The 27,215-nt window shown below is 35.5% G+C and overlaps 2 protein-coding genes across 7 annotated transcripts; one reads left to right on the top strand and one right to left on the bottom strand.

The window, feature by feature from the left end:
• Positions 1–1,918: 1,918 nt before the first annotated feature.
• pusl1 (pseudouridine synthase like 1) lies at positions 1,919–26,019 on the bottom strand. Of its 6 annotated transcripts, none has more exons than XR_006161091.1 (8): positions 25,634–26,014; positions 25,480–25,537; positions 23,452–23,639; positions 16,348–16,497; positions 14,624–14,794; positions 12,164–12,195; positions 11,791–11,953; positions 1,919–2,200 (listed from the first exon to the last, which is right to left on the bottom strand). XR_006161091.1 is itself a non-coding variant. In XM_042766040.1 (8 exons), the coding sequence occupies exons 1-8, from the start codon at positions 25,690–25,692 to the stop codon at positions 2,139–2,141; spliced, it is 906 nt and encodes a 301-aa protein (XP_042621974.1). In that variant the 5' UTR covers positions 25,693–26,019; the 3' UTR covers positions 1,924–2,138. The 6 variants fall into 6 exon arrangements, 3 of the variants coding, with proteins under 3 accessions (XP_042621974.1, XP_042621976.1, XP_042621975.1); XM_042766040.1 differs by having other exon boundaries at positions 1,924–2,200; positions 12,141–12,195; positions 25,634–26,019; XR_006161090.1 differs by lacking the exon at positions 1,919–2,200 and adding an exon at positions 5,111–7,282 and having other exon boundaries at positions 25,634–26,013.
• LOC109074949 (ATP-dependent RNA helicase DDX19A-like) lies at positions 3,082–10,504 on the top strand. Its single transcript, XM_042766039.1, has 12 exons — positions 3,082–3,313; positions 3,522–3,576; positions 3,694–3,741; positions 3,816–3,951; positions 4,073–4,165; positions 5,250–5,352; positions 5,441–5,555; positions 5,735–5,912; positions 6,386–6,623; positions 6,706–6,868; positions 6,969–7,160; positions 9,144–10,504. The coding sequence occupies exons 1-12, from the start codon at positions 3,257–3,259 to the stop codon at positions 9,203–9,205; spliced, it is 1,440 nt and encodes a 479-aa protein (XP_042621973.1). The 5' UTR covers positions 3,082–3,256; the 3' UTR covers positions 9,206–10,504.
• Positions 26,020–27,215: the final 1,196 nt, after the last annotated feature.

Genomic DNA, 27,215 nt, shown 5'->3' with positions numbered 1-27,215 from the left:
TATTGCTGCAATTCTGTCATCTAGCACAACCTTTAGACCTCTTGAGACTTAAATGTCAAACGTTTAGGCAGGCTATAGATGCTTATTGCAGCAAAGATCATTTGGGTGTGTTTTTGTTGGCCAAGTTTTTACGTATAGAACTTATGATAATGAAATGTCAAATTACATGACTACTCACCTAATAAAGTATGTGAAAATTAAATATCTGAGTTGAGATTATTTTATAATCGTACCTTTTATCTTAAAACCTCCACAAAGAAAATTACAATATTACAGTAAATGTACAGTAAGTAAAAATAGCAATATTACAGTAAATGTAATAGTAAAAAGGTTATTAAGGTAGCTGTAGCAGCACAGGTAGCTCTTTCAGTGCAAAGCTGCAAAGTTAACTTATGCTAAAAAAATTGAATATTGCATAAAACTTTAGTGAAGCACTGTTTCTGCCATTGCTGCAATGGGGGGAAACTATTCTGGCTCTTTTATTTTACCAGATAATGACTATAAATTTTTAAATTTTTATATTTACTATATCATCTCCTCTCAAACACTCTCCACATTTCAGTGACGTTTTTGAAAGTCAATTCTTTTCCAAAAATGATGTTTTAAAATGTTCATAGTTCTTGCAAATATACCATTTTTCTAGAACAATTATCCAATCACATAATCTCTTAATGCAAATTCACATTTTTTTTTTTTTTTTTTTTTTTTTTTGTGCATCAAGGTTTTTTTTTTAATGTAAATAAATATTTGCCTTAAGTGAGTGCATATATGTAGATGGAAATATGTGGAACTACAGCATTCACACTATGAATGATGGTGAATATTAGGAGATATCTGACCGCTGAATGTTGTTTGACACATCATATCATATCATATCATATCATATCATATCATATCATATCATATCATATCATAAAATAAAATAAAATTAAAAATGTAACAAAATAAAATATTTAAATAATATAAAATAAAATAAAAACAGATAGACAAATAAAATTCTCATATGATATTATGAATAATATTATTATAATTACAATCATATTATAAAAAAATATATAATATAAATATTATTCTAAATAATATTATTAATAATATTATGAATGATAATAAAATTATAAAACAATATAAAAACCAAGTTATCTCATGTTTCTTTAAAGTTGTTAAACATTATGGTTGAGCGTTTCAGCTCACTAAATACCAACTCAAAGTGTGTGGACTGCTGTATTGCATACACGTGTCGTCAGCTGTATTTAAAAACAGATATACTTTTGGTGAACTGAAAACTGTGTCTGTGGCGAACAAGCATTTCGTAATCTTTCTATCGCTGGTTGCCATGGACACTTGCAAGGATCATCATTATGAATAGGAAAGATGAAAAGACAAGGTTTTCCCTCTTAGCCTCAAGTTACAAATACTTTGGGGAAGAAAATAACATCTCACATCAGAAACTGATGTAATCTTTAGACACGAGCAGAATGCAGCCATCAGTCTATTCAACAAGAGAACAAACCAGAATCAATTACTCATTTAAACTAACAAGAGAGCCAGCCAGACCACAGTTAAAAGCTGACTGCTGCAGTCTTGATAATAAAACAGTGAAATAGTCAATAACCAGTATACAAATAAAAAGTGAGCTTATAATAAAAATGTAGGTCTAAACTTAGAAACATTTACATTTTGTAAAAATTGTGCTGCAGTAATAATACAGCATAGCTTGATTACTTTGGTTTCATTATCTGATTAATAATTATATCAGTGGTTTTGATTCATTTGAGTAAATTATATATTAAATCTTAAATAGCTTATGTAACCTTTTTGCTTGATATTAATTTACAACACTTGTAAGCAATAGATGCATAAATGCAGTAAATGAGCGGAATAAAAAGCCTTTTTTTTCTTGTTTGAACACATAATTAGGGCCTCGACGCTTGGATTCTTGTTACTTTTCTTATTTTGTGCTCCACAGATGAAAGTCCCAACGCAGAGAGAACAGAACAATAGACACGTCCCCCTTATTTTAAATATATAATGTCTCATTCTAGCAAATTCTTCTCATCTGTCACTGAGAACTGCCTGTCTGTGAAACCGTTGGAGAGGTGTGGGGCAGCATCTACAGGCAATGTAGAGAATTACTGATATCACAACTTCCACTCCATCACTGCATCACAGCATCTGGACGACTGATCTGAAGAAGAATATTCTGTAACACAATTTAAAAAGCCTCTTCAGTTTTGACACACATGCTGAGATCTAGAAGATGACAAACATGAAAAATACAAGTACAAATAGTAGATATACAGATTGCTCTTTTATACAGATATGTGCAAAAAATAAGCAAATATTTGTCCGGGGCCCCAAAATGACCCCCAACCTTTCAGAGCAGTTTCACTCTCAACAAACAACAGTGAGCTGGAGCAGTCAGTAATATAATAATAATAATAATAATAATAATAATAATAATAATAATAATAATAATAATAATAATAAAACAATAGGACAAATACAAAAAAAAGAAGAAGAAAAAACAATTGATTTCAATTTATCAAATTTTCAATAGAAAATAAACAATTTAGCCTACTAATAGAAGCCCAACATACAGAAATAAAGTAATCAAATGTAAAAATAAAACATATATAGTCTTCACTGTATATGCACTAAATATGCACTGATTCTTATTACAGTTACTAAAGTTATTCTGTAAAGAGCAGTGACTGATTCTCTCATTTGGTTAACAGAAACAGCAGCAGGGTAATTAGGCTGCTGTCACTTTAAGACAGAATGCACAGATCCACTGACAAGCATTCTATTACTTTCACAACTGTTTATGTTCACGGAAGACATACCTGACTGTGTTTAAGCAAAGTCCTTTTAAGACAAGTCATGTCACTCGTCACTCATGTCACATATATATATATATGCATTTTGCATACGCTGTATTAATTACACTCAGTAGAGATGTTGCACGGTCAGTGGATGTTAACTGGTCATGAAAAACCTTTCGTTTCACGTCATGCATGTTACCCTTAGCGGAACGTTTAAGAGGAACCAAGTACAGACGCGCGTGTTTCCAGCCGGAGGTGTGAGTGTCGAACCCCTCAAGCAGCGAGGACCGACACACGCCATTCTACGAATTTGTTGTGTTCGAGTCTTTATCGTTTAATTTTATAAAGGTTTTATGTGCAGTTAGATTTAACAGGTTATTGTTAAATCATCGACTCCCGTTTTTAAGGACAACCTTTTATTTACAAGTAAGGGCATGGCGTCAGATTCGTGGGCGCAGGCGGTCGATGAACAAGAAGCCGCGGCGGAGTCGGTGCGTCTAAACCTCACACTCACACTGAGCACTTACAGAGAGATGAATAACTCAATCAAACATTATACAAACCACAACAACTCGCTTAGTATCAGATCTGTGTCCGTGCAACTTTAAACTGCCGTGTCGCAGTAACGCTACGTCGCTTGCTGAGTTAAGATTAATTTGTGTCTGTATATGTATTTATGGTTTTCTCTTTGATTTACAGATAGGCAGCTTGCAAATAAATGAAAAAGATGACAAGCTGAAAGCTGCAGCAAATGGTGATTAGAAATTTCTCTTAAAACTTGTATGACCTGCTAAGTTAGGTTTGTATTGTTGTGGATTCTCATGATGAATGTTGTTGGTCTCGTGTTTTTCTTCCTGTCTTTTTTTTAAAGGTGCAAAGACCGAAGGAGATGGAGAGAAGAAGGAGGACGAAGATAAAGGTGACTCTCGCAGCTGTTTCTGTTTTCTTCAGTGTGAAGATCTGTGTTTATATTCACACTGATCTGACTTGCAGAGGACAAGGCCGCGCAGTCTCTACTGAATAAACTGATCCGCAGTAATCTGGTGAACACGACCAATCAGGTTGAAGTGCTTCAGAGGGACCCGAGTTCTCCGCTGTACTCCGTCAAGTCTTTTGAAGAGCTGCGGTTGTGAGTTGGACTCCTGATTGTATGACAGCTTTAACAGTGCTCAGACTGCCATGATCATGTTTGTCTTGTGATGACATGTTCCTGTGGTTTACTTATTTTTATTTATTTCTTTTGTAACTAGGAAACCTCAGCTACTGCAGGGAGTGTATGCCATGGGTTTCAACAGGCCCTCCAAAATCCAGGAGACCGCATTACCCATGATGCTCGCAGAACCGTGCGTTTGTTTACCTTTTCTTCTCCATTTAAATCCAACTTGATGCAGTCCCAACAGAACTTTTCTGTTCTTTTTTTTTGGTGCTAGGTCAAAATGGCTGATTTTGTAGCATTAATTTACAGAATTTTGTGTAAGGTTTGCAATGTAATTTTTATAATTAAGATGATATATGTATAACATTCACATTTAAGATGCATGTCACAGAAAATATTTTTCTCATCAAATTCTGACACAATTTAAATTAATATTTTTCCCATCAAATTCTGACACAAAATTTCAATATTTCTCATCAAATTCTGACAAAATTTAAGTAAATTTCTCATCAAATTCTGACACAATTTCAATAAATATTTCTCATCAAATCTGACACACACACAAAAAAACTTTTTTCTCATCAAATTGACAAAATTTAAATATTTATCTAATCAAATTCTGACAATGTAAACGTTTTTGTTGTTGCTATTAAAAAAAAACTGATAATGCTGAAATGTTGCAAGTTTTTTTCAAGTTTAGTAATTAGCTACAAAATACTACAGAAACTGAATCAAATGCAATAACACGCTGCACAGTCTTTACTGTATGAATTAAATATACTGATCTTAATTAAAGCCAATAAAGTTAGTCAAGATCAAAGGTTTTTTTTTTTTTTTTGAATGAAAGAAATGACTAAAATATTAGACAGCTGTATGATATAGTGCTAGGATCCAATATATAGATACACATCATGATTTTGTGAATACTAATGTCAAAACGCCCATCCTGTCATAACTTCGTGTGCATTTGACCATTCAAGCATGTGACGAGTGTTTTCTGTATGTGTGCTTCAGTGTCTGTTAGTTGTGTGTAACACATTATGAGCTTTTGACATCAAGCATGTTCTGCTTTTCTCATCAATGCGTTTCTTTTTCAGACTAATATGTTAAACTTTTAGTACTGTGTTTTTTAACAATTATTTCGTGGTCAAATGGTGAATTATGCAGGATCCCAAAAAGCATGATGTTATGTTGAGCACTGAATTGTGAATAACTGGAGGGACTGTTAATGAGGGCAGAGTTTTGAACACATCATATCCTCTCCTGTCCAGTCCACAGAATCTGATCGCTCAGTCTCAGTCAGGCACGGGGAAAACGGCTGCCTTTGTGCTGGCCATGTTAAGTCACGTGGACCCTGAGAACAAATGGCCTCAGGTATGAAAGCATCGGAGTCAGTGAATGTAATGCATGGAAATACTTCAGCTCTTTTGGTGTTAATGTCACTCTGACTGTCTGTGCCCAGTGTCTGTGTGTGTCCCCCACATACGAGCTCGCCCTACAGACAGGCAAGGTCATCGAGCAGATGGGCAAGTTTTACCCTGAAGTCCAGCTGGTGTACGCCATCAGAGGAAACAAATGTAAGCGCGTTCATTTTAGGAGTTCTGTAGTAACACGTTATCTGGAATGTGTCGATTACTGCATATTTTCTTGACTTTCAGATTTTGAATGGTTGAGATAACTATCAAAGGATAATGACGTGTTTATTACTGAGGGGTAGCTTGTAATTGTGCATGTTATCATGTGTTGCTTGGTCCAGTGGAGCGGGGGACGAGATTACAGGAACAGATCGTGATTGGCACTCCCGGTACAGTTTTGGATTGGTGCCAGAAGCTTAAATTCATCGAGCCCAAGAGGATCAAGGTGTTCGTCCTGGATGAAGCTGATGTCATGATCGCCACACAGGGCCATCAGGACCAGAGCATTCGTATCCAGAGGTACAGGATTACTCTCATAGTTTGCCGAATGTCTACAGTGGCCTTTAAAAGCTAAGACCGCATTGAGCATCCATTATTATTATTTTTTAAATGGCTATGACAAAATTGATTAAATATATTAATTTTCTGTGGTGTTCTGGACATATAAGTCCAACAAATGTATTATTTTATATTAAATTTAATACAAATTTATCAAAAATGGTGGTAAGCAAATGATGTCATGAAACATTAACAATTTAATTAATCTTCTAAAAAAACAAAAATGGCTTTATATATTATTTATATATTTCTGTTTCGCTAGGGATCTTTGAATTTTGGTTCCCTACTGTCGATATGTAGTAAATTGAGGTTTTATCAGCTAAGGATGTTGCTTTATATATTGTCCTTAATTAGTTCAGAGCATTAGGAAGACATTTGTCTTGGTGAATTGCAGCATTAATGTATCACAAGCTGTTGTTCTTGGTCTTTTGCAGGATGCTTCCTAAAACTTGCCAGATGCTGCTGTTCTCTGCCACATTTGAAGACACCGTGTGGAACTTTGCAAAGAGGATCGTTCCCGACCCCAACATCATTAAACTGAAGCGTGAGGAGGAAACTCTGGACACCATCAAGCAGTACTACGTCATCTGCAACAGCAAGGAGGAGAAATTCCAGGCTTTGTGCAACATTTATGGAGCCATTACTATCGCACAGGCTATGATCTTCTGCCACGTAAGTAACAATATCATTTGTTCAGAGTACAACTTTAAATCACTGAAAGAAGTGGTAATACATGGATGCTTTGCCATCACAGACCAGGAAAACCGCCGGCTGGCTGGCAGGAGAGCTGTCCAGAGAAGGCCACCAGGTGGCGCTGCTCAGTGGAGAGATGCAGGTGGAACAGAGGGCAGCGGTCATCGAACGTTTCCGTGACGGCAAGGAGAAAGTTCTCGTTACCACTAATGTCTGTGCTAGAGGTATGTCGGCTGTCTGTCACTTTACGTTCAAGCTCATCTTCTGTTCAGGATGAGCAGATTTTGTCTAATGGATTCTTTTTCCAAACGCCGCTTCTGTCAGGTATTGATGTGGAGCAAGTTTCAGTCGTTATCAACTTTGATCTGCCAGTGGACAAGGATGGAAACCCTGACAACGAGACGTATTTGCACAGAATCGGGCGTACTGGGCGATTCGGCAAGAGGGGGCTGGCGATCAACATGGTGGACAGCAGATTCAGCATGAACATCCTCAACCGCATCCAGGAGCACTTCAGTAAGATGAACCCTGATGTCTCATAACAAAGCGATCAATGTCCTGGATTAAGCTCTATCAGAAGAGTCTGTGACATTCTGTTGATTATTAGTAGAAAACAGTCCCTTATAGTCCCTCATTTTCTGAAACAAAAATACACAAACAAATGTTTGTGAAAATATTTACAATGATTCATACTGTGTATTAGGCAAGGCACCATCTCTGAATTCCATACTAAAGCCAGACTCAGACTAAAAATGTTTTTAAATCATAACCGATTATAAAATCTTGTTTCAATAGATTCTTCGCAGAATTTTCATAACTCAAATCCCAAACATGCACACACTAAAAGATTTGAAAATCAAAGTGCATCACACTGCAAGATTATTGAAGTGCCACTATTATGGATTTTTGAAAATGACGTTTCATGCAGTGTTTAACACCGCTGTAAGTGAATGGAAAGATCCTGCAAAGTTTTAAGTCTAAAAGTGCACCGTGTATAAAGTTATTGTCTCTCAAAAGAAAGAGTCGACTCTGAATCATTGAAACAAGTCGTTTCATGTTGACTTTAACATGAAATATTAGCATATTGCCCGCCCACTTGTTGGTCTTTTCATGTTGGTCTGAATGAAAATGCAAATTCGTTCTTTGCCACTTTGGAGCGGTAAAAATAGCAGTTTCCCTGGTAACGCTGTACACAAAGCGCTCACAAACGCTGCTTTATCAGGCATTACAGACATGATGACATGAAAATGAGACCAATCCGACCAATCACCGCAGATTAGCGTCACTCAAAGGAGGGGTTTGGAAAAATTAATCGTTGAGCGAATGGTTTGGGAGTATTTGAGCAAGTAAGGTACAAATAAATGCATATTATAAGACAATGAAAGTGTTTTTTGACCTTGCAAGCATTTCAACCTGTTGTTGGGACTCCCAAAACCAAAATATGAACTCTTCATAACCCATAATAGGGGCACTTCAAAGTTTACAATGCCGGAGGAAGCACCTCACATGATCTCACTTCAGCTTACATTAGCAGATTGTGATTTGCATTTCAACAGCTAATGTTTACTAGCAGCTAATTTGTTAGCTAGTGCACTAGCGGTTTTCAACTCGCACCCGGTACATTCAAAAATGAGGCGTTATCTCCGTAGTTCTTCTCTTTGTCAGTATGGATTTGGTAAGTTTTCGAGGTCAATTGATTAGGGATGTAACGATTAAAATCAATACAAATATGTGACGATTCAAATCGGTTGATGTTACACGAATCGCGATATATTTGGGGGTGAGTGTTTATATGAATGTATCTCTGAGGGGAATTTACTGTCTTTACCAAATTTTAGATGATATTTTCTTTTCATCTCATTCAGATCGAGTTCTGGTTTATTGGTTTCATGCAGATGTTTTATGTAGTATGGTTTCACAAATCTAAAGTCAAAGTACTGTTTTTGTTTTAACATTTCAAATTATACAATCTAATTTAGATTAAAAAACTGCTCATGCGGCATTTTAGTTTGGATTGTAATTCAAATGCAGTGGTTGCCTCTCATTCTGAATGGATAGCCATTTCGTTAAATTTCAATTTAGTTTTGTTATTTAACACGTCTGTTTCACAAAGAAATGTGCAGCATTTAAAAAATGCATCTTGAATCTAATTTTGTTTAAAAAAAAAATAAATACAACAGAAATTCAGGGACAAAGTGACTTAAAACTCCTGTAGTGTGACCCTGTGTGACATTATATCCTTTTTATTTTGACCATGTAGTTAGTTATTTGTTTTGTTTTTACTGTCTCAATGTTATTAATATATAATGGTTTCAAATAACACAAATTTAATTTCTCTCTCTCTCTCTGTTCAGTTTTCTGTGATCAGCAGCATATCACAGCTGCTGCTGATAGAACTTTTAATCCGGGACAATTTCATTATTTAACTCGTATCCATACTTTTATTTATTGCCATGGTTCTGAATGTGGGTTAATTCAATAATCTGTTTCCTGTTACAGATAAGAAAATTGAGAAGCTGGACACAGATGATTTGGATGAAATCGAGAAAATCGCCAACTGAGCGGCTGTCTTTGTTCTTCTAATAGGACTGTGCTCGCGCTAGGTTTTAAATCAGAGGCTGGAAGCAGAGCTGTGCCGGAGAGGATGTTTACCTGTGGAGCAGTTTTATCTCAGATGGAGCTTTTATAGGTTTTGCTTAAACACATTTCACTCTTTGTACTTCTTAATAAATTTTGAATGTCTAGTCTTAAAGTCACGTGTACGAGAATGCTACAGGAGTGGTCTGGGATAGAAGCACGAGGAATATGCCTTTCGATACATCAACAATTTCATCATGAACCTTTTAAATTGATTTTAGCAGCCTGCCTTGACACGAAGTGTGGGAAAAAAATTACATTGACTGTTATATGGGACTCCAAACCAAGGACTTGTATTGTCTTTTTTTTATTTTTGAGGAACTAGCTGAATTTTTGATCACAGGTGTGCAAGTTTATTTGTGTTTATGAAATCTAGGTGCAGCTACATCTGATTTCGTGTGTCACTCCAAAACGAGGAGTCAAAATGCAGGGTTTATTTCATATGAGACATCGCTGTTATTGTGTTATAGATTAATCCTCAATACCTCATGACATTGCTACAGAAGGGATGCTGGCAGTTATTGGCTTGGAATTAAATAGAAACAGTTGCCAAAGTCCTTTTACTGGTATACAATTATGCAAAAGCCAAAGATTTGTGCCTCCATTGGATTCGCCAGTGTTTAACATGGAATAACACAAACGTATCTATTCATCATGTACTAATATTGTCATACATATTTAATAAGTACAAAGAGTGAAACTGTTGTTATATTTAACAGATGCGTCACGGCATTCATTGAAGAGTGCTCTGGAGCGGAAGCATTATTTGTGTTCCCAGTAACAGACTGCATTGAATTGGAAATGATCGGGTTCAAGTACACGAATACACCGCAGAAGGCTGTGCCACATTCCCATTTGTAGCTGCCTTAAAAATGTAAAAGGCAGATGTGAAAGCGTCCTCTACAATCTCTATGTATTCTTCAGGGTAGCTGTAGCAAATGATTATTTCATATTATGGGATGTTTTAATTGAACCACTCTAAACTCAAAGGACACTGCACTTGGCTCCATTACGTATGCATTAGAGTAGACTTATATTTTATTCATTGGTATGTGAGTAGAGAGGTTGGGGTAAAGTGTGCCGGTCGCTTCTTTGAAGGGAAGACTTTTCTTGATAAAGAATTACTAGATTGATTGCAAATATCTCCTGTTGCCTTGTTCGTTTTCTCAGTTTGGTTCAAGCTGTCAGTCATTACAATGATATTAAATAAAGGGTTTTATTTATTTTTTTGGCATTTTTTTCTTGCAAAGAAAATTTATGTGAAAATCTATGATTAAACTAAAGGACTGTCTAGAAACCATCACTTTATCTAGTGTCGCATCAGGTAATAAATGGACTTGTCTATTATCAAACACATTCCTGCATAATCATTGCATTTCTAAAATTGTTATTTTTTTAATATGTAACTGAAATACCCTCAGTGCTTGTGGACAATTCAATGATGACGTTTCCACATCACCACAAGGCTGCTCGTAGTCGTTTGAGTCATATTCATCTCAATGAAGATGTTTTACAATTTTTTTTTTTTTTTTTTGACAAACGTACTTACAGCTGACAAATCAGCCTTTTGGAATTATTAATGATTTTCGTATTTCACCTCAACTGAATGTTGATGACAAAAAGTATGTATCTCTTTGAAAGTGATCTGTAATGACAGACTCGGTGTGTGTGTTTGGAGCGGATCAGTGACTGTCTGGACTCTGGATGTGACAGGATGAGGAATGCTTGCTTGTTGCGAATCTTGATAAAACTGTTAAACAAATCCAGCACCTCTCAGGTCTGCTGCTTTTGTGGTGATATTGATGTCAGAATGATGTGTGCTAGAATAAAACTATGACTCAAAACATTTGACTTTTTGTAATATTGAAGAAAAACATATTATACCTATATATATATATATATACACATTCATTTTTAATACTTAAAGAAAAACTTAAATATATAAGTATACATATTACTTAAATATTCCTATGTAAGTATGGTTTGACACAGGCAAGTGTTTAGAAAAGGGATAGACTTTAATACATTTTTTACCATATTTACATGTGATATTGTGAGATCTCTATTTAAATCATTTTACTGTTCAGCCAGCCTACAACCCCCAAGATCTGCAAGGGAAAGAAAAAATTAATACCACTGTAAAATGCAGGATTTTATGGAGGAAATGGATAATTCTAATGAATGGCTGGCTGTTAGAATGTACTGCATTGCACTGTATACACTATAATACCTGCTATTTAATTATGAAGAAGCATGCATTATGCAACAAACAGCAGTAGTATTCTCCACTCATCACATGACCTCTTTAGTTTGCATATTTAATTAATCAAGTGCAATCTAATTATCTTATTATTTTGCATTTTTAATCAAATTTTGTCAAAAAAAAAAAACATTGTGTTAACTCATTGACATGGATGGTTAAGATGATGTTTTTGTGCAGTGTGCTCAGGTTGTATAGTTCACATCTAGTGATATTCGGACCATCTCGACCCAAACTGCCCATTCTTACCTGTATCTCTGTACTGTACGTCGGTCAGGAACAGGCCGTGAGCTGGAGCCGTCATGTTTTGAGGGAACGCCAATGAATCTTGTGCTTCTAGCAGCTCCTGGATCCGTCTAACAGACAGTCTGCCCTGACCGACAGCAACCAGCGCCCCAGTCATCCTCCGCACCTGTGAGCCGAGACATCGCTTTGATTATGTGACTACTATTGTACAGCCATATTTCATCATCAAAGATAACCTTTCAAGTTCACTGAAATGAAATGCATGCAATGAAATTCACAGTTTTAACACTAGGAGGCAGACATCCTACATCACAACATAAATATATTTATAGGGAAAAAAAGCCAGTACTTACTTGTCTGTATAAAAAGGACCTACTTTTAAAAGTGAGCTCCCAGAACTGAATATCTCTGTAAGAAAATGCACACAAATCAAGCTATTTTACAATCACTATAATTGAAGCCACCAAACATGAACAAAATTCCATGTGTGCAGTGACTGAACAAACATTTCATATCTAACTCAGGCATTTTCTAAACAGGTGCACCTGCACATCGAAGCTCTTCCATGTACTAATTAATTCATCTCCGTATAACATGAGCGCTGACATCACAGATGTTAATGATGAGCACGTGGACATATTCATGATGTTTCCACTCAATTCATCATAATACAGACGGAATATGGCATGAATTTAACTACTCCTACAGTTTAAAACCTTGTTTGCATATTAACAATTTTATCTTGTGGTTTTGAATCCAAGTTATGCAGCAAAATGCCATGATCTGGTTTCACACAAACAGTGACATGAGTGTGTGTGTGAATGTGTGTGCGTGTGCAAGTGTGGATGATAAATGCAGTTGATCCCCTGCAAATCTTGACATTAGCATGAAACAGAGCAGATTGTGTGTGTGTGTGTGTGTGTGTGTGTGTGTGTGTGTGTGTGTGTGTGTGTGTGTGTGTGTGTGTGAATGATAACGTTTTTGAATGACAGTGTACATATATATCCCAAATCATCAAATACTGAATCCTCCCTTTAACTTGCCCAAAATAGGTTTTGTGACTAAAATAATGTTTTCTTCAGAACACTGATGGAGTCGGTATAAAAATAGCCATTCTTCACTGCATCTGACAGGCTACAGTGTTTGTCCCTCAGCGGAGGACAGCAAGAACGAGCAGCTCGCTTTTGTCAGCTTTAGTCCAACATCTGTTGCCTAGCAACAGTCTCATCGCACATGCCTAGAGACACCAGCCTCAACGACTGGACATCCACTGTGCTCTAAAGCAGCACTGCCTTTCATACTGTGTGTGTTTCCATTTCAAATGTATCTACACAATATTAAACAAAGTAAACTTGTAGCTGATAATAGTGGTTGAAGAACATGAGGCTCACTATATGAAAACATAATTAGGGTTATTAATGCACTGGAGAAGAGATTTACATTAGCAACTATTGACAGCATGTTGTAACTGCGGATCCATTAATTGCAGACTGGACGACCTCCAGCCTTGATGTTCAGCCATGTATCTTTCTAGGAAAGCAGAGGATATTTATATGCTCCCATGCCGAATGACTCCACATTTGCTCAATTAATCCCTCAACACATGCTGTTGAAAAGTGGCTATTAAAATAAAATGGCAAGCAATTGCATTAACCAAATGACAATTAAATCCAGCAAAAAGTGGGATGAACAGCACTTCATTTCATTTTGGCTCCTCTGGAATGAATTATTTGTTTGTGACAGACCATTATATGGAGCAGGCCCATTATTCTGACAATATTTGGCCATTCTGCCATGTTTAGTGTTTCCCTATGTGTCTGTTCCAATATCTACTGACAGCCTTGTCGAATGATAATATATATTTTGGTGAACTGAGTAAATAGTGAGTAAAATAATGAGTTAGAATAATTACTTAAAATTTGTGATAGTTCACCCAGAAATTAAAATTGTGTCCTCGTTTACTCACCCTCAAGACGTTATTGTTTGTTTCTGCTGGACACAAAAGATATTTTCCGAACTGTTGGTAACCAAGCAGTTGCTGGTCCCCATTAACTTCCACAGTATTTTTTTTTTTCTTCATACTATGTGAGTCAATGGGGACCAGCAACTGCTTGCTTACCAACATTCTTCTAAATATCTTCTACTGTGTTCCACAGAAGAAAGAAACTCACACAGGTCTGAAACAACTTGAGGGTGAGAAAATGATGACTTGAATTCTCATTTTTGGGTGAGTTATCACTAGTAGACTTTAGATATAGTGAACATCTTGCTGTTTTATGGTGCTTTTTGAGGTTTTAGGAGCTCAACAGTGCTCACTTACTATCATTGTACAGAAAACAGCAGCAGGAACATTCTACTAAATTTCTCCCTTTGTGTTCCACAGAACCAAATCTTGGGTTTGGAATTGCATGAAAATGAGTGCTCAACCTCTGTATTTTATTTTTGGGGGGCCGATTCCTTTATTTAGCCCCATATTTAATTTTTGACGGAATGAAAACGAGGCTGTGATGAATGTGCGTACTAAGTACGTGCAGTTACAAACATCGGGTGGTGCACATATTATTCTGGTGTAAAAACCAAAGCATACTTTGGGCTTCAAGCTGATGATACACCTTTTTTCCAGAAAAATTTTAAGTTTTGGTAGTTGTTAAAATGTGATCTAGGACCTTTATACAGTGTGTACCATCTCTCACAGCCTCATTTTCACCCACATTAAATTCATCTAACCTAAGGTCTATTGTGATGAATCCACTGGCGATCAGTATTGTTGGTCTCATCACAGCACCAACCAAACTTCGCGTCCTCCAATCTCTGGCTTTACAGCTTTTTATCCTACCTGTGAAAGTGTCTCTGACTGAACGAGACCCCAGATTCCAGCTGGGCCTTCTCTAGGGTCTTCACTGGGTTCTTAAAGGGCGTCTCTGAGCTCAAGGCACGGAAGGTGCTGAAGTCATGGGTTCCTAACAGTAGTGCAGCAGCCTCTTGAACTGCATCGATATTTAGCCTCCTGTGGGGAGAATAAAGTAAAGGAGGGCAATCAAACTCTGCATATACACTGAGCACAGAGACTGCGCAGGAACCACAATCTACAGTACTATGTTATTACTACAGGAAATATGTTTCTCAAGGCAGGATGATATAGATACAATCACTATCTGCTAAAAGATTTGGTGTTAGTAAGATTTTTTGAAAGAAGTCTCTGATGCTCCCCAAGGCTACATTTATTTGGTCAAAAATATAATAAAAACAGTAGTAATGTAAAATATTATTAGAATTTAAACGAACTGTTTTCTATTTTGATGCATTTAAATGCAAAGCTGAATTTTCATCATCATTACTCCAGTCATCAGTGTCATATGATCATTCAGAATTATTCAAATATGAAACATGTCTAATTATTATGAATGTTGAAAACGGTTGTGCTGCTTAATATTTTTGTGGAAACTGTGATGAATAGAAATTTCAAAACAGCATTATTTCAAATAGAAATCTTCTAAAAAAAATTGTAAATGTCTTGATTTCCACTGTTAATGCTTAATAAAGGCATTCATTTCTTGCTAATCTTGCTGATCTCAAATTTGTTGAACAGTTGTGTATACAGCTGAAATTTAATTTATATCTTGATATTTATATTTTTGCTCTGAAATGGTTTATAAAGTTGATTCAAACATTTTGAATACTCAAGTAGCTACAAAATGTTACAAATAATCAAGGTATTAAAATTAATGAACACATTAATAATGCATTAATATTTAAGTCATTTTATTTTTATAGTGCTTTATACCACAGAGATAATTTCAAATCAGCTTCACAGCAAAGTAACAATCAATGATGCAAACTTCACAGGCACAGTCTTTAGGAAACACTAATAAGCAAAAACATATAAATATTAAACTTGACAATTCACAACGTTGCTTAATTTTTGCATTTCCAGCAGAATCAGCTTAAATATTTATTAACATTCAATATATCACCAGCACCATGGGATAAAAAAGTCTCAGTTAGGAGACATAAATAAAGACATAAAGCCATACATTTAAAACTTCCCTTTTTATGGACTTAATCCAGTTTGTGTGTGTGAACGGCAGTTCTTATGAATGAGATGGAAAAGCAGCTGGAATGTGTGTGTGCATGAAGAAGACATAAGACGGCTGTGGGTGTTGTTCTGCGTCATTATGAGCCTGAAGCTTATCTTGGCCTACTTTCTCGCTAAAAATGAAGAGAGTGGGAAAAATAGCATTAATGTTCACACGTCACCCTCGGAGAGGAGCCTCTCGCTTCAGCGTTCTTCCATTGAGGGCTTTAAAAAGACATCTGAGGCATGCGCTGCTGTAACAATGTATACTTTCCTCATCTTTGGTTTCAGTCTTGGCCTAGATAACCAGCAATCATTCGCTTGCCCTTATGACGGGTCTTGTTTGTAATTCATGTGTGCCTTTTTCTGCTGTGAATCAGTGTATGCGTTTGTTCCTATTGCTCTCTGAGAGGATTTAGTTTCTGTGACATGTGTGTAGTGATGCGGTTGTAGAGCACGTGCAGAAGAGAGGGGGCGGCACTCACGTGTCTCGTAATGCCCAGCACAGATCCCTCTCCGTTACTGGCATTTCTGTGTGATGTCTGAGACCCAAAGCAAAGCGGTACACATATGTGCGTGACACGGCCCGATAGCGTGCATGGAAGTCATTGTGGACACGGTAAGCCTTGGTGATTCTGGGAAAAAAATAAGACAGAATAGCAGACACTGCTTCAAATCTGGTAATGCACATATGTTTGTTTTGCAAACTTTGCCAGCCAATTTCCTCCGAAATGCTTCAAGTTAGTCCAGAGTAATCAAGACACCGGAGGAAATATCACAACACTGGTTTTCATGTAAGAAAAACAATAGTCACTCATCATTCAAATGCAGCTTGATATCATAACAAACAAATCTGGTTTATACTCGTGGTTGCGGACAGAACACAAGAGAGACATGGAAATATGTTCATTCATCTCTTCACCACAACAAGTTAAAGTAAAGGAAATTTTGATGTACTGCTGGAATCATTTAATGGTTTTGCCAAAATGTCCAATAGAACAGTGTTTCACAAACTTTTTGACTCCAAGGCCTCCTTTCTCAAAGATGACATTTGAAGGCCCCAGTAGATATTACTGCTACAATGTCACAGATCATCTACATTTGCTTTTAGATTTTACAGAAGCATTTGATACAATCAACCATCAATTTGTGATCTCACGGTTAGAATCTTGTGTAGGTATTCGAGGTAATGCCTTGAATTGGATTAAGTCTTATTTTCAAGACAGAAGTTTCTCTGTTCAGATGGGTGAAGGCATGTCGACCTCAACACCTTTATCTTGTGGTATTCCACAAGGATCTATTCTAGCACCAGTCTCTTTTACCTTTATATGCTCCCGTTAGGTCAGATCTTGAGTAAATACGGTGTGTAATTTCACCGTTACGCAGACGACACCCAGTTGTATCTATCTCTGAAGCCAGCTGCAACTATCGCTGTAGAAAGGTTGGTGGAATGTCTTGGTGAGATTAAGGTATGGGTGTCTGCTAATTTGCTATTTTTAAATTAATCAAAAACCGAATTGATTTTATTCTGCACTTCTGAGTCTGTTGATACATTCAAAATTGAGTTGGGTGTACTATTCCATTTCCAGACACATCAATTAAAAAACTTAGATATAGTTTGTGATAGTGCACTGAAATCTGAAGTTGTCAAAATTTGTTTTTTTTTTTCAGTTAAGTTTAATCTCTAAAATTAAGCTTTTTTTATTATCTCGGAAGGCCCTGGAAAAGGTTATCCATGCTCTTATTTTCTCAAGATTAGACTACTGTAACTCACTGTACTATGGTGTTCAATATAAAAGTTTGGGCAGACTACAGCTGGTCCAAAATGCGGCCGCAAGAGTTTTGAATGGTACTTGGAAAAATGAGCATATCACTCCTGTTTTAAGAGAACTACACTGGCTCCCGGTTTCTAATAGGATTGATTTTAAGAAATTACTATTTGTTTTTTAAGCCTTACATGGTATAGCTCCATCATATATAGCTGATCTGATCCAGGTGAAGAAACCACAGAGAATGTTACGTTCTGAGTCATTGAATCTCTTAGTGGTCCCGTGGATGTACCAGAAAATGAGAGGAGACCGCTCCTTTGCGGCCGCTGCTCCTAGGCTGTGGAATGGTTTACCTCATTATATCAAGCAGTGCCTCACTCTTAGAGAGTTTAAGCAGCATTTAAAATCATATTTCTTACTGTGGAGTTTGAGCATACATAAGTGCGGTGTTAGTGGTGAAACTGTTTTTTACCAATTACCCCATTGAGTCTGAGGTTTTATGTGTGTTTGTGTGTTATGATATAGTACTTGAAAGTGTTTTTTATTGTTATTCTGCATTGTCTTATATACAGCACTGTGGTCAACATTTGTTGTATTAATATGTGCTCTATAAATAAAGTGAACATTGAACATAGCTACATTTTAAAATAATTACAATATAAATGCAATATTTTATAAATCAACATTTTAATATAATTACAATATTTTAAAATAAATACTCAAATAATTAGAATACAGGGCTTTTGAATGCTTGAATCTGTTTGGCTGACGAACATTCTAAGGCTTGCAATTATTTTCAGGGAAACTGAAAGAATCGGCTAAAGTAGTTCCAGGCAGGTCTTGACCGCATTACATGTTCATATCCCTTCGCCAAGTGATTTCAGTCCTTTCAAAGGTCCTTACAGCCTAAAACAGCAAAACAACCAAAACCCACAACGACACTGACCAAGCAAATAAATATAGTAAACAATCAGATGAAAATGACAAATAATTTCCATGTTTTTGCCAGAAAATTACATTTTACTATGTATGTAAAGCACATACTTTCTTTCTCCTGCTCTCTTTCTCCCACTCAAATGCACACACATAGAGTATAGACACATGTGCACAGAAACATGTTATTAATGCTACTCTATTTTATCAGTAAAATAGTTTAGCAACTACATGACATTTCTCACTAGTGAGGTAATAACGCGCTGTTCTTGAAGCTGATAAACTTACAGTTTTGCTATTAGGGATGCTGCTGCTGAACACACTTACAGTTTTTCTCAGTCACTTTGGTACATTTCTCAAATCATCCTTGACATTTGAAAACAGTAAGTGCATTTCTCAAAACAGCTCATACAAATAGCAAAACACCATGAATTACCTGCAAAAGCCAGTCTCTTGCTCAAAATCCTTAGTTCATCTCTCAAAAATAAATATCTGTGTCAATGAACATGTCAGTGCCATCAGAATGACAAGTCCTTGTGTCACTGTGTACGGATAAGACAGTCAAATTGCTTAGTCATGTTGTCAATATAACAGTATACTCTGGAGGGATGTTCTGATGTAAACTATGGCAACATTTTGGATGACAGTTACTGTATTGAACATTATGCCATATGCTTATGTATGCCATATATCCATTTCAAAAGTACAAATTTACACATTACTGTATGTGGGATATTGATTGAAAGAGACTGGATAGAATTCCTAGTTACACTTTTACTAGTGGTCTGACCAAAAAAAAACAAACAAACAAAAAAAACCTTTAAAATGTCATTGTGATATAGAGAAGGAAAAAAGGAATATGGGCACAAAGATGAAAATAAAAAGATAAGTCCACTGTGTAACTCTTGTGTCTGTCTATACAGTGTATGCTTTCCAACTGAAGAGTCATGAGATGAACCTTTGAGCTATTTCAGAGAAATGGTTTATCATTGGCTTATCTACATTCTCTTCATTAGTCAAGATTCACTTGCACAATTCATGCCAAATTTACAAAAAGTCTAATAATAATGTGTAAAAAAAAATGTCCTTGGCAGTTTATGACAACTAGATGAACCTTTTTGCATTCAGTGACTTATACGATGAACTAACGACTAGATGTTTTGAGGGGTAAGACTATTGCACAGAAAAACTATATAATACATTTTGAGTAACATGACATTAGCAACTGATAATGTAGGAAACTGCAGATAAATGTGCATAATCAACTGCATGAATGTACAAAAGCAATCGCAACTTGTTCAAAAGAATGAGAAACTGGTTTTATGATGTGTATAAATGACTAGATGATGTGGAGGTTGTACAAGTAGTTTTGAGAATTTCATTTCTGATTTGAGAAATGCACCAAAGTGACTGAGAAAAACTGTAAACAAAAACCCTTTACAATGTCACTGTGATATAGAAACGGAAAAAGAAATATGGCCACAAAGATGAAAGTAAAAAATAAGTCCACTGTCAGAATGTGTAACTCTTGTGTTGTCCTCTGTCTATACAGTATATGCTTTCCAACTGAAGATTCATGAGATGAACCTTTGAGCTGTTTCAGAGAAATGGTTTGTCATTGGTTGATCTACATTCTCTTCATTAGTCAAGATTCACTTGATACAAAAAGTCTAATAATAATGTGTAAAAAAAATGTGCTTGGCAGTTAATGACAACTAGATGAACCATTTTGCATTTAATGACTTATACGATGAACTAACGACTAGATTTTTTGAGGGGTAAGACTATTGCACAGAATACTATATAATACATTTTGAGTAACATGACATTAGCAACTGATAATGTAGGAAACCGCAGATAAATGTGCATAATCAATTACATGAATGTACAAAAGCAATCGTAATGTGTTCAAAAGAATGAGAAACTGGTTTTATGATGTGTATAAATGAGTAGATGATGTGGAGGTTGTACAAGTAGTTTTGAGAATTTCATTTCTGATTTGAGAAATGCACCAAAGTGACTGAGAAAAACTGTAAGAGACGACTCAGAGGTAATTCACACACACTTAATCTCAATCTCCCTCTCATATATCTTGATTAAGTCAAGTCAAGTCAAGTTGAGCTTTATTGTCATTCCGCTACATGTGTGGACATACAGTGGAACGAAAAATGACGTTTTGGAATTACTAACAGAAGCGTGAGATGAGATGCGTAAGAATTTACCTACTCACAAGAACATTTTATGGATAAAAACCTGACAAATGTTATTACAAATGACTTCAAATTTAATATAAAGGTAATAAAAAGTTTTTTTTTTTTTGTTATTATTTTTCTGCCTGCAAAGCTAGTACTGTAGCTTTGCAGGTTGGTCTCTTCAAGCATCTGAGACATTGATCTGGTTCTTCAGTTTTTTTCTGTTTCTTCATGTAATCCCAGTTGGACTGGATGATGGTGAGATCAGATCTCTGTGTGGAGCACTGGCTGCTGTCAGACTACTTGTGCATACAAAAATATCATGGGATTATTAAAATTAATGGCAAAAGGAATGTTTGGAAATGTAAACTGATATTTCCTACTGACACACTACTGCAAAAGATAGAAATAACTGGCTTAAAACCATTTTTGTTGGTGGAAATACTACTGGCCTGAGACTTTTGCTTATTGAAAAAGGAACCAAACCATTTCTACATATGATTATCAAAATAACCACTTAGCAATGCACTAAAAAAACTCTCCTTATCAACCTTACAGCCTTGAGAACCACTCATAGCAACAACCGAGCATCACGGCAGTGAGTTTTGCACAGCTAAGCACCTCAAATTTTCTTTAGAACATGTTAAAATTTAGTTTGCATATTCAATGGCATGTTTACAATGTGAAATACTATTTAAATAAATGTAATCATAATAATTAGTTGAATAAACATACAAAAGCATTTCCAACATCTGTAAGGTTTGTGCAGTACTAGATCCTGCTCAGGTGTTGGTCTTCGTCTGACTGAGTGCTCTTGTGGATTAAACTGTTGGTCTTGCACCCCCATGAGGTCCATGCTGATCACAAAGTGCCTCAATTCCCCATTAAACATTTGTGCAATACAATCCCATGAGGCCTTTTGAGAGGACCAGTCTATCAGCACCAGACCTCCCTGAAGTTAATAACAGAGGGCTTCATCATCATTCATGACCAGCACAATATAGATATTCTGTGAGTATTTTCAATGTCACGTTTCATGATTAATGATCACTTACTGTGATGAGGTCAAAAAATCTAATAACCCAGCTGCATCAGTGATACTTGCCTTCAGTCGTTACACAAATATTAAAAAATATATTGTCTTTATTTTGTTTCTACATTAATTTGAAGATGTCAAATTATTGAAATCTAAAATTATATTTAAAACCTTTAATGTTAGGTGGGATAAATATAATAACCCAACTCATACCATACAAAGAGTTTAAAAAAAGAAGAATTTAAGGAAGAAGAGAACTGAATGGAATTCAGATAATACCATTTATGTTTTTAAAGAATATATTCAATTCTTTAAGTGTTTAAAATCTCTTTTGCTCAACAACGTTGCATTTATTTGATCAAAATACAATAAGAAGAGTAATACTGTAAAAATTGATTACAATTTAATATTTTCTATTTGAATATGTATTATAAAGTGTAATTTATTCCTGTGATGGTGAAGCTGAATTTTCAGCACCATTACTCCAGTCTTCAGTGTCACATGATCTTTCAGAAATCACTCTAATATAATGATTTGCTGCTCAAGAAACAAATTATTAATTTAAATATTATTATAGTTGAAATTGTTATTAACTGTGGAAATTGCTACAGTTCTTCAGGATTTTTTTTTTCATTAACTCTTGATCATTTTTTGTAACAGCATAAAGGTTTTTAATGTCACTTTTGTTCAATTTAAGAATTGCTAGCTGTTTTAAATAATAATAAATAATAAAAATAAATCATACTGACCCCAAATTTTGAATGGTAATCTACTACATATGTCCAGAAATATTAAATGATAATAAAAAAATAATTTATATAGGTGTCTGTAAAACTTATTTCATGATGGAATAACACTAATTTCCCGGAATGATCTGTGCTGACACCAAATAATAACACTACTCATAATTACTACATAATATACATTTATTATAACTGCATTCAGTATTAGCTAGTTTTACTATCACACACACACACACACACACAAACACAAACACACACACACATATATATATATTCCTCTTTTCTGTAATTCCACTTTCATTTCCATTTCAACATCCTGTGAAATTAATTTCAACCATTTATAATTGTAAAGACAATCACATTAGGAAATATATATATATATATATATATATATATATATATATATACATGCAAACTTACCAGCACAAAATTATTTACCTTAAATGTTTAAGTTGGTCACTAACAGCACAGCGACATTTCAGCACATCACAGGTTAAAATTACTACAGAGGATGTGTCAAGGTGACTTTGTAAAAGCAATTTACTCTGCATTTAATACAAGGAAGGTCCCCTGGGAGCAACAAGGGATTATGTCCCTTGCACAACAGTGGCTGGGGATCCTAGTAATTCCTCATGAATTGCCCCTTCAGGGGGTTAAATTTTCAGATAAATGGCACTGATCTTTTACACCTAAGCAACTTCCAAAGACTACAGTAGATGTGAATGAGCCCTGCTCTGACCTCTCTGATATTACACAGAGTGTGACAATGTTTTTAACTTCTTTAATTAGCTTTTTAAGCTGATTAACTTCTTTCAAAGTAAACAAAAATCTTACTGACCTCAAACTTTTGAACTACTGTGCACAAAAATGTGGTGCAAAAACATTCAGCTTTTTAAATCCTTTAAAAGCCTCCTACCTTATAGGTTCTGCTTTCAAGTGGAAGTTTAGGGCATCAACCAGGTCTTGCTCCAGCAGTGGTGGCTTGTCTCCTCTCCGCTGGATATCTACATGTGCAGAGTTACACAAGGCGTGCACACCAGTGTCTGTTCTGCTGGAGATCACCACTGACACCTCATTAACCGGCTTTAGTTTCCGCACGGCACTCTACATATAAAACACAAACAGCATGAATGAAGTTTTTGTAAAACCTGATGATCATCTTAACCAAGGTTTGAGAACATCCCTAAAGACACCTGCAAGCAGAAAATCTGACCTTTTGTACAAAGAGGTTCACATGCTCGATGTCGCAATTTTGCAAAACTGTATTAATTTTTCTCATTCATTTTGACACATGCTTTTACTCTTTTAGATTTCTTAAAGGAACAGTTCACCCAAAATGAAAATTCGCTGGAAATTGACACCCTCGACCATCCAAGATGAGTTTCTTCTTCAGATTTGGAGAAATTTAGTATTACATTACTTGCTCACCAGTAGATCTTTTCACTGTAGGAAGTGTTATTATGGATTATGGACTGGCTTTATGACCAGAAGCGATGTTTTCACGTTAAAACATCTCAAAGATGGATCTGTTTCTTAAAAACACACAGCGTTTTACTTCACAAAGATGTTAACTGATGGACTGGAGTGGTGTGGATTACTTGAGGATTATTGTGATGTATTTATCAGCTGTTTGGACTCTCATTCTGACGGCACCCATTCACTGCAGAGCATCCATCGGTGAGCAAGTGATGTAATGCTACATTTCTCCAAATCTGATCCAATGAAGAAACAAACTCATCTACATCTTGCATAGCCCGAGAATTTTCATTTTTGAGTGAACTGTTACTTTAAAACATATTATTTCCTGGTTTAAACAAGATTCTACATCCCAGATGTTCAATGTTTTCAGACATTAAACTGAATACATAAAGAGAGTTCATCACATTACATAACTGAAACTTTGTCTTCTAAGGCCCTTTCATTATATTTACTTAGGTATTATAATAAAAGGCATATGACTGTGCTTCTGTAAATGGAGATTAAAAACCATGTTGATTGCAGCTGACATCATTATAACACTGACTATGTGTGGGACTTAAAAAAAAATCTGAGATACTTAGAGACTGTTAACGAAGTTTGCTTTGAGGAATCAAATACAATCTGACTCTCCATGAATTTCCAAGAATTCTGAATTATCAACTACTCAAATACATAACCTTATACATGCATTCTGCCCTCTAAATGATAACTGACACTTTTTAATCTGTAAAAGGCCATTTAATATCATTCTAAAAAATTAAATTTATATATATATATATATATATATATATATATATATATATATATATATATATATATATATATATATATATATATATATATATATAAAGCATCACTTAGAAAAATTGTGTGAAAATGTGAGTATCAAATATGATACAAGTGGTCTGTTATAAAATATCTCATTGATTAACATCACAAGCAGAACGGAATTGCATCTCTTTTTGGCCATATAAATAACAACATCTGCCAAATTGCATATTTTTTAACAGTATAGGAGAATATTCTCCTATTTTATGCTATGAGTCATAACATCCTGAAGTATAAATATATGGTACAAAACGCTATTTTTTTGTTTACATATTACTTTATTATTATTATTATACATAAACTATTATTTTAAACACTTTTATTTCATATGTCAGGCTTTACTGGGTTAACTAAACTATTTGGCGAATCTTCCACAAGAGCAACTATCTGTCTTGCCAACAGAGAAGCAGCACACAAAGGGATTTTACCGCAGTATATTTATATTCTATTTCCAAAAGAAATGCAGTTTAATGAGCAGAAGTATTGTGCAGAAGAGGCTGAGGATCTGAAACAGAGAGCTGGAGCAACAAACACATGCAGCGCTTGGATTTCATGGTCAACAAACCAAAATAATTGCATCAGTCTTATGGAAAATATTATTTTTGAAAGATACATCAATTGTGAGGCCGAGACTGACCTCCACATGGTTCTCAACCCCCTCTACAGCTTGATCTGCTGCTGTTTTCATCACGCCGCTGAGGAGAAAAGGACAAGCAGATATTTACAGTGTGTGTGTGGAGAGACAGCGGCTCAGAGGAAGGACGCTGGGTGCGGTTGTCATGGAGACACACCTATATTTGGTCCCTGCATACTGGAAAAAGATTAAATAACGGGCGGCGGGGTTCTGCATGTTTCCTGATCTATTCGGTTAATGTTCGTCGCTACGAGGCGTTAACAGGATTGGAAAAGCTATCCTACGGAAGTCAATAAATAAATATTAATCAGATGTAGTTGTATATGGCTAATAACGCCGTACAGTTCCAGTCGTGTTCAACAGCCATGTGAGTGAGCGCCTGAAAGGAAAACCCAGCCGCCAAAGCGATGCCTGTTTTAAAATAGCCGTTGAAATGTTGAAGTTATGTAAAACACACATAATTTCAGTTTTAGAGCTTTTTACTTTACAGAGAATATTAATGTGTATAGTATGTATCGCATGATTTGAAAATAATCATTTTCTACGTGTTGGAAATGTAGAGGCGGTATCGCAGGACGACAAAAACTTCCGCTCCCACAGGGGGAGGCGTGACGTAGGCATGACGTAATTATGATTGACAGAGGCGGACGAGCCTCAAACTCTTCTTATGTACAAAACATTTTATAGAGATGTTGACACTAAATGTCAGTTTTGCGGAATGTAGATGCAGATTATCGTTGGTTTATTAATTTTTCACCTGCATTTCTAGTAGAATATTGAAAAATTGGACAAAAAGTTCTGAAAAGAATGTTTATTTTAGTACAAAAGTACGATCATTTTAATTATGGGTTAACATTAATTAAATAACTTCCTGTGATACATGCAATACATGTTATTCAATATTAAAAATAAAGTTACACGCACATATTATATATATATATATATATATATTAAACACACACACACGCTGTTTAATATTAATATTTTAGGAGAATAAACCTATCAAACCTATCAATAAACCTAGCAACGTACTTCTACAGACATCATGATTAACAAGTCAGCATTTAATAAAATTGTATGTATTAAAATAAAATTAAAATGAACTATTGAATCTGTTATCATTAGTTAATAAAGCACTATGAACTAGATTTCTGTATGCTCGAATGTATTTCTTATTGCAGAGGTGTAAAGAGTACTTGAGTATAAGACAGGCCTACCTTACAGTGAAAATTACTCCATTACAATTACAAGTCACCAATTCCAAAGAAACCTGAGTAAAAAGTGAGTGATTTCAGCCTCATGTCCTCATCTGTGATTCACAACTCACATTCACTTAAAGTAGCCTTGTTGACAAGTTTGAGTGAGTAAGAGCAAAACACACCAGATACAGTACTTTCAGATACAGGCACATTCACTTATTTTGTAGTAGAAATAATGAACTGCTGCAGTAAAAGCTAGGTGCCATGCAAAATGTAGTGTAATTGCAACACTCAGATACTTACTCAAACATGTAGTGAAGTAGAGAGTAAAAGTCGCTAATATCTTTGATACTCAGTAAAGCTACAGAGTATCCAAAAAGATACTCAAGTACAGTAACTAATTACATTCACTCTTATTGTTTGTTCCGAGCTAACGCAAAAACTTATGCATTAACAAATAAGACCTTGTAAAGTGTTAAACCAAATAAATAAATTATTGAAATAAACATAAGCTGGTGAATCAAACACACACACACCAAA

Source organism: Cyprinus carpio, chromosome A11 (genome assembly GCF_018340385.1).
Source record: "Cyprinus carpio isolate SPL01 chromosome A11, ASM1834038v1, whole genome shotgun sequence".
Classification (NCBI taxonomy): domain Eukaryota; kingdom Metazoa; phylum Chordata; class Actinopteri; order Cypriniformes; family Cyprinidae; genus Cyprinus; species Cyprinus carpio.
Note: the sequence above shows the minus strand (reverse complement) of the source record. Positions and strands in the feature narration are given on the sequence as shown.

What these genes read in the sequence shown, in the direction of transcription:
- LOC109074949 (XM_042766039.1), top strand. Translation starts at nt 3,257, where the DNA reads ATGGCGTCAGATTCGTGGGCGCAGGCGGTCGATGAACAAGAAGCCGCG. An exon ending in CCCATGATGCTCGCAGAACC is followed by an intron (nt 4,166 to 5,249) that starts GTGCGTTTGTTT and finishes TCTCCTGTCCAG; the next exon opens with TCCACAGAATCTGATCGCTC. An exon ending in CACTAATGTCTGTGCTAGAG is followed by an intron (nt 6,869 to 6,968) that starts GTATGTCGGCTG and finishes CGCTTCTGTCAG; the next exon opens with GTATTGATGTGGAGCAAGTT.
- pusl1 (XM_042766040.1), bottom strand. Translation starts at nt 25,692, where the DNA reads ATGCAGAACCCCGCCGCCCGTTATTTAATCTTTTTCCAGTATGCAGGG. An exon ending in TTGAAAGCAGAACCTATAAG is followed by an intron (nt 16,498 to 23,451) that starts GTAGGAGGCTTT and finishes TTTTTTTCCCAG; the next exon opens with AATCACCAAGGCTTACCGTG. An exon ending in TGCTGGGCATTACGAGACAC is followed by an intron (nt 14,795 to 16,347) that starts GTGAGTGCCGCC and finishes TTCTCCCCACAG; the next exon opens with GAGGCTAAATATCGATGCAG.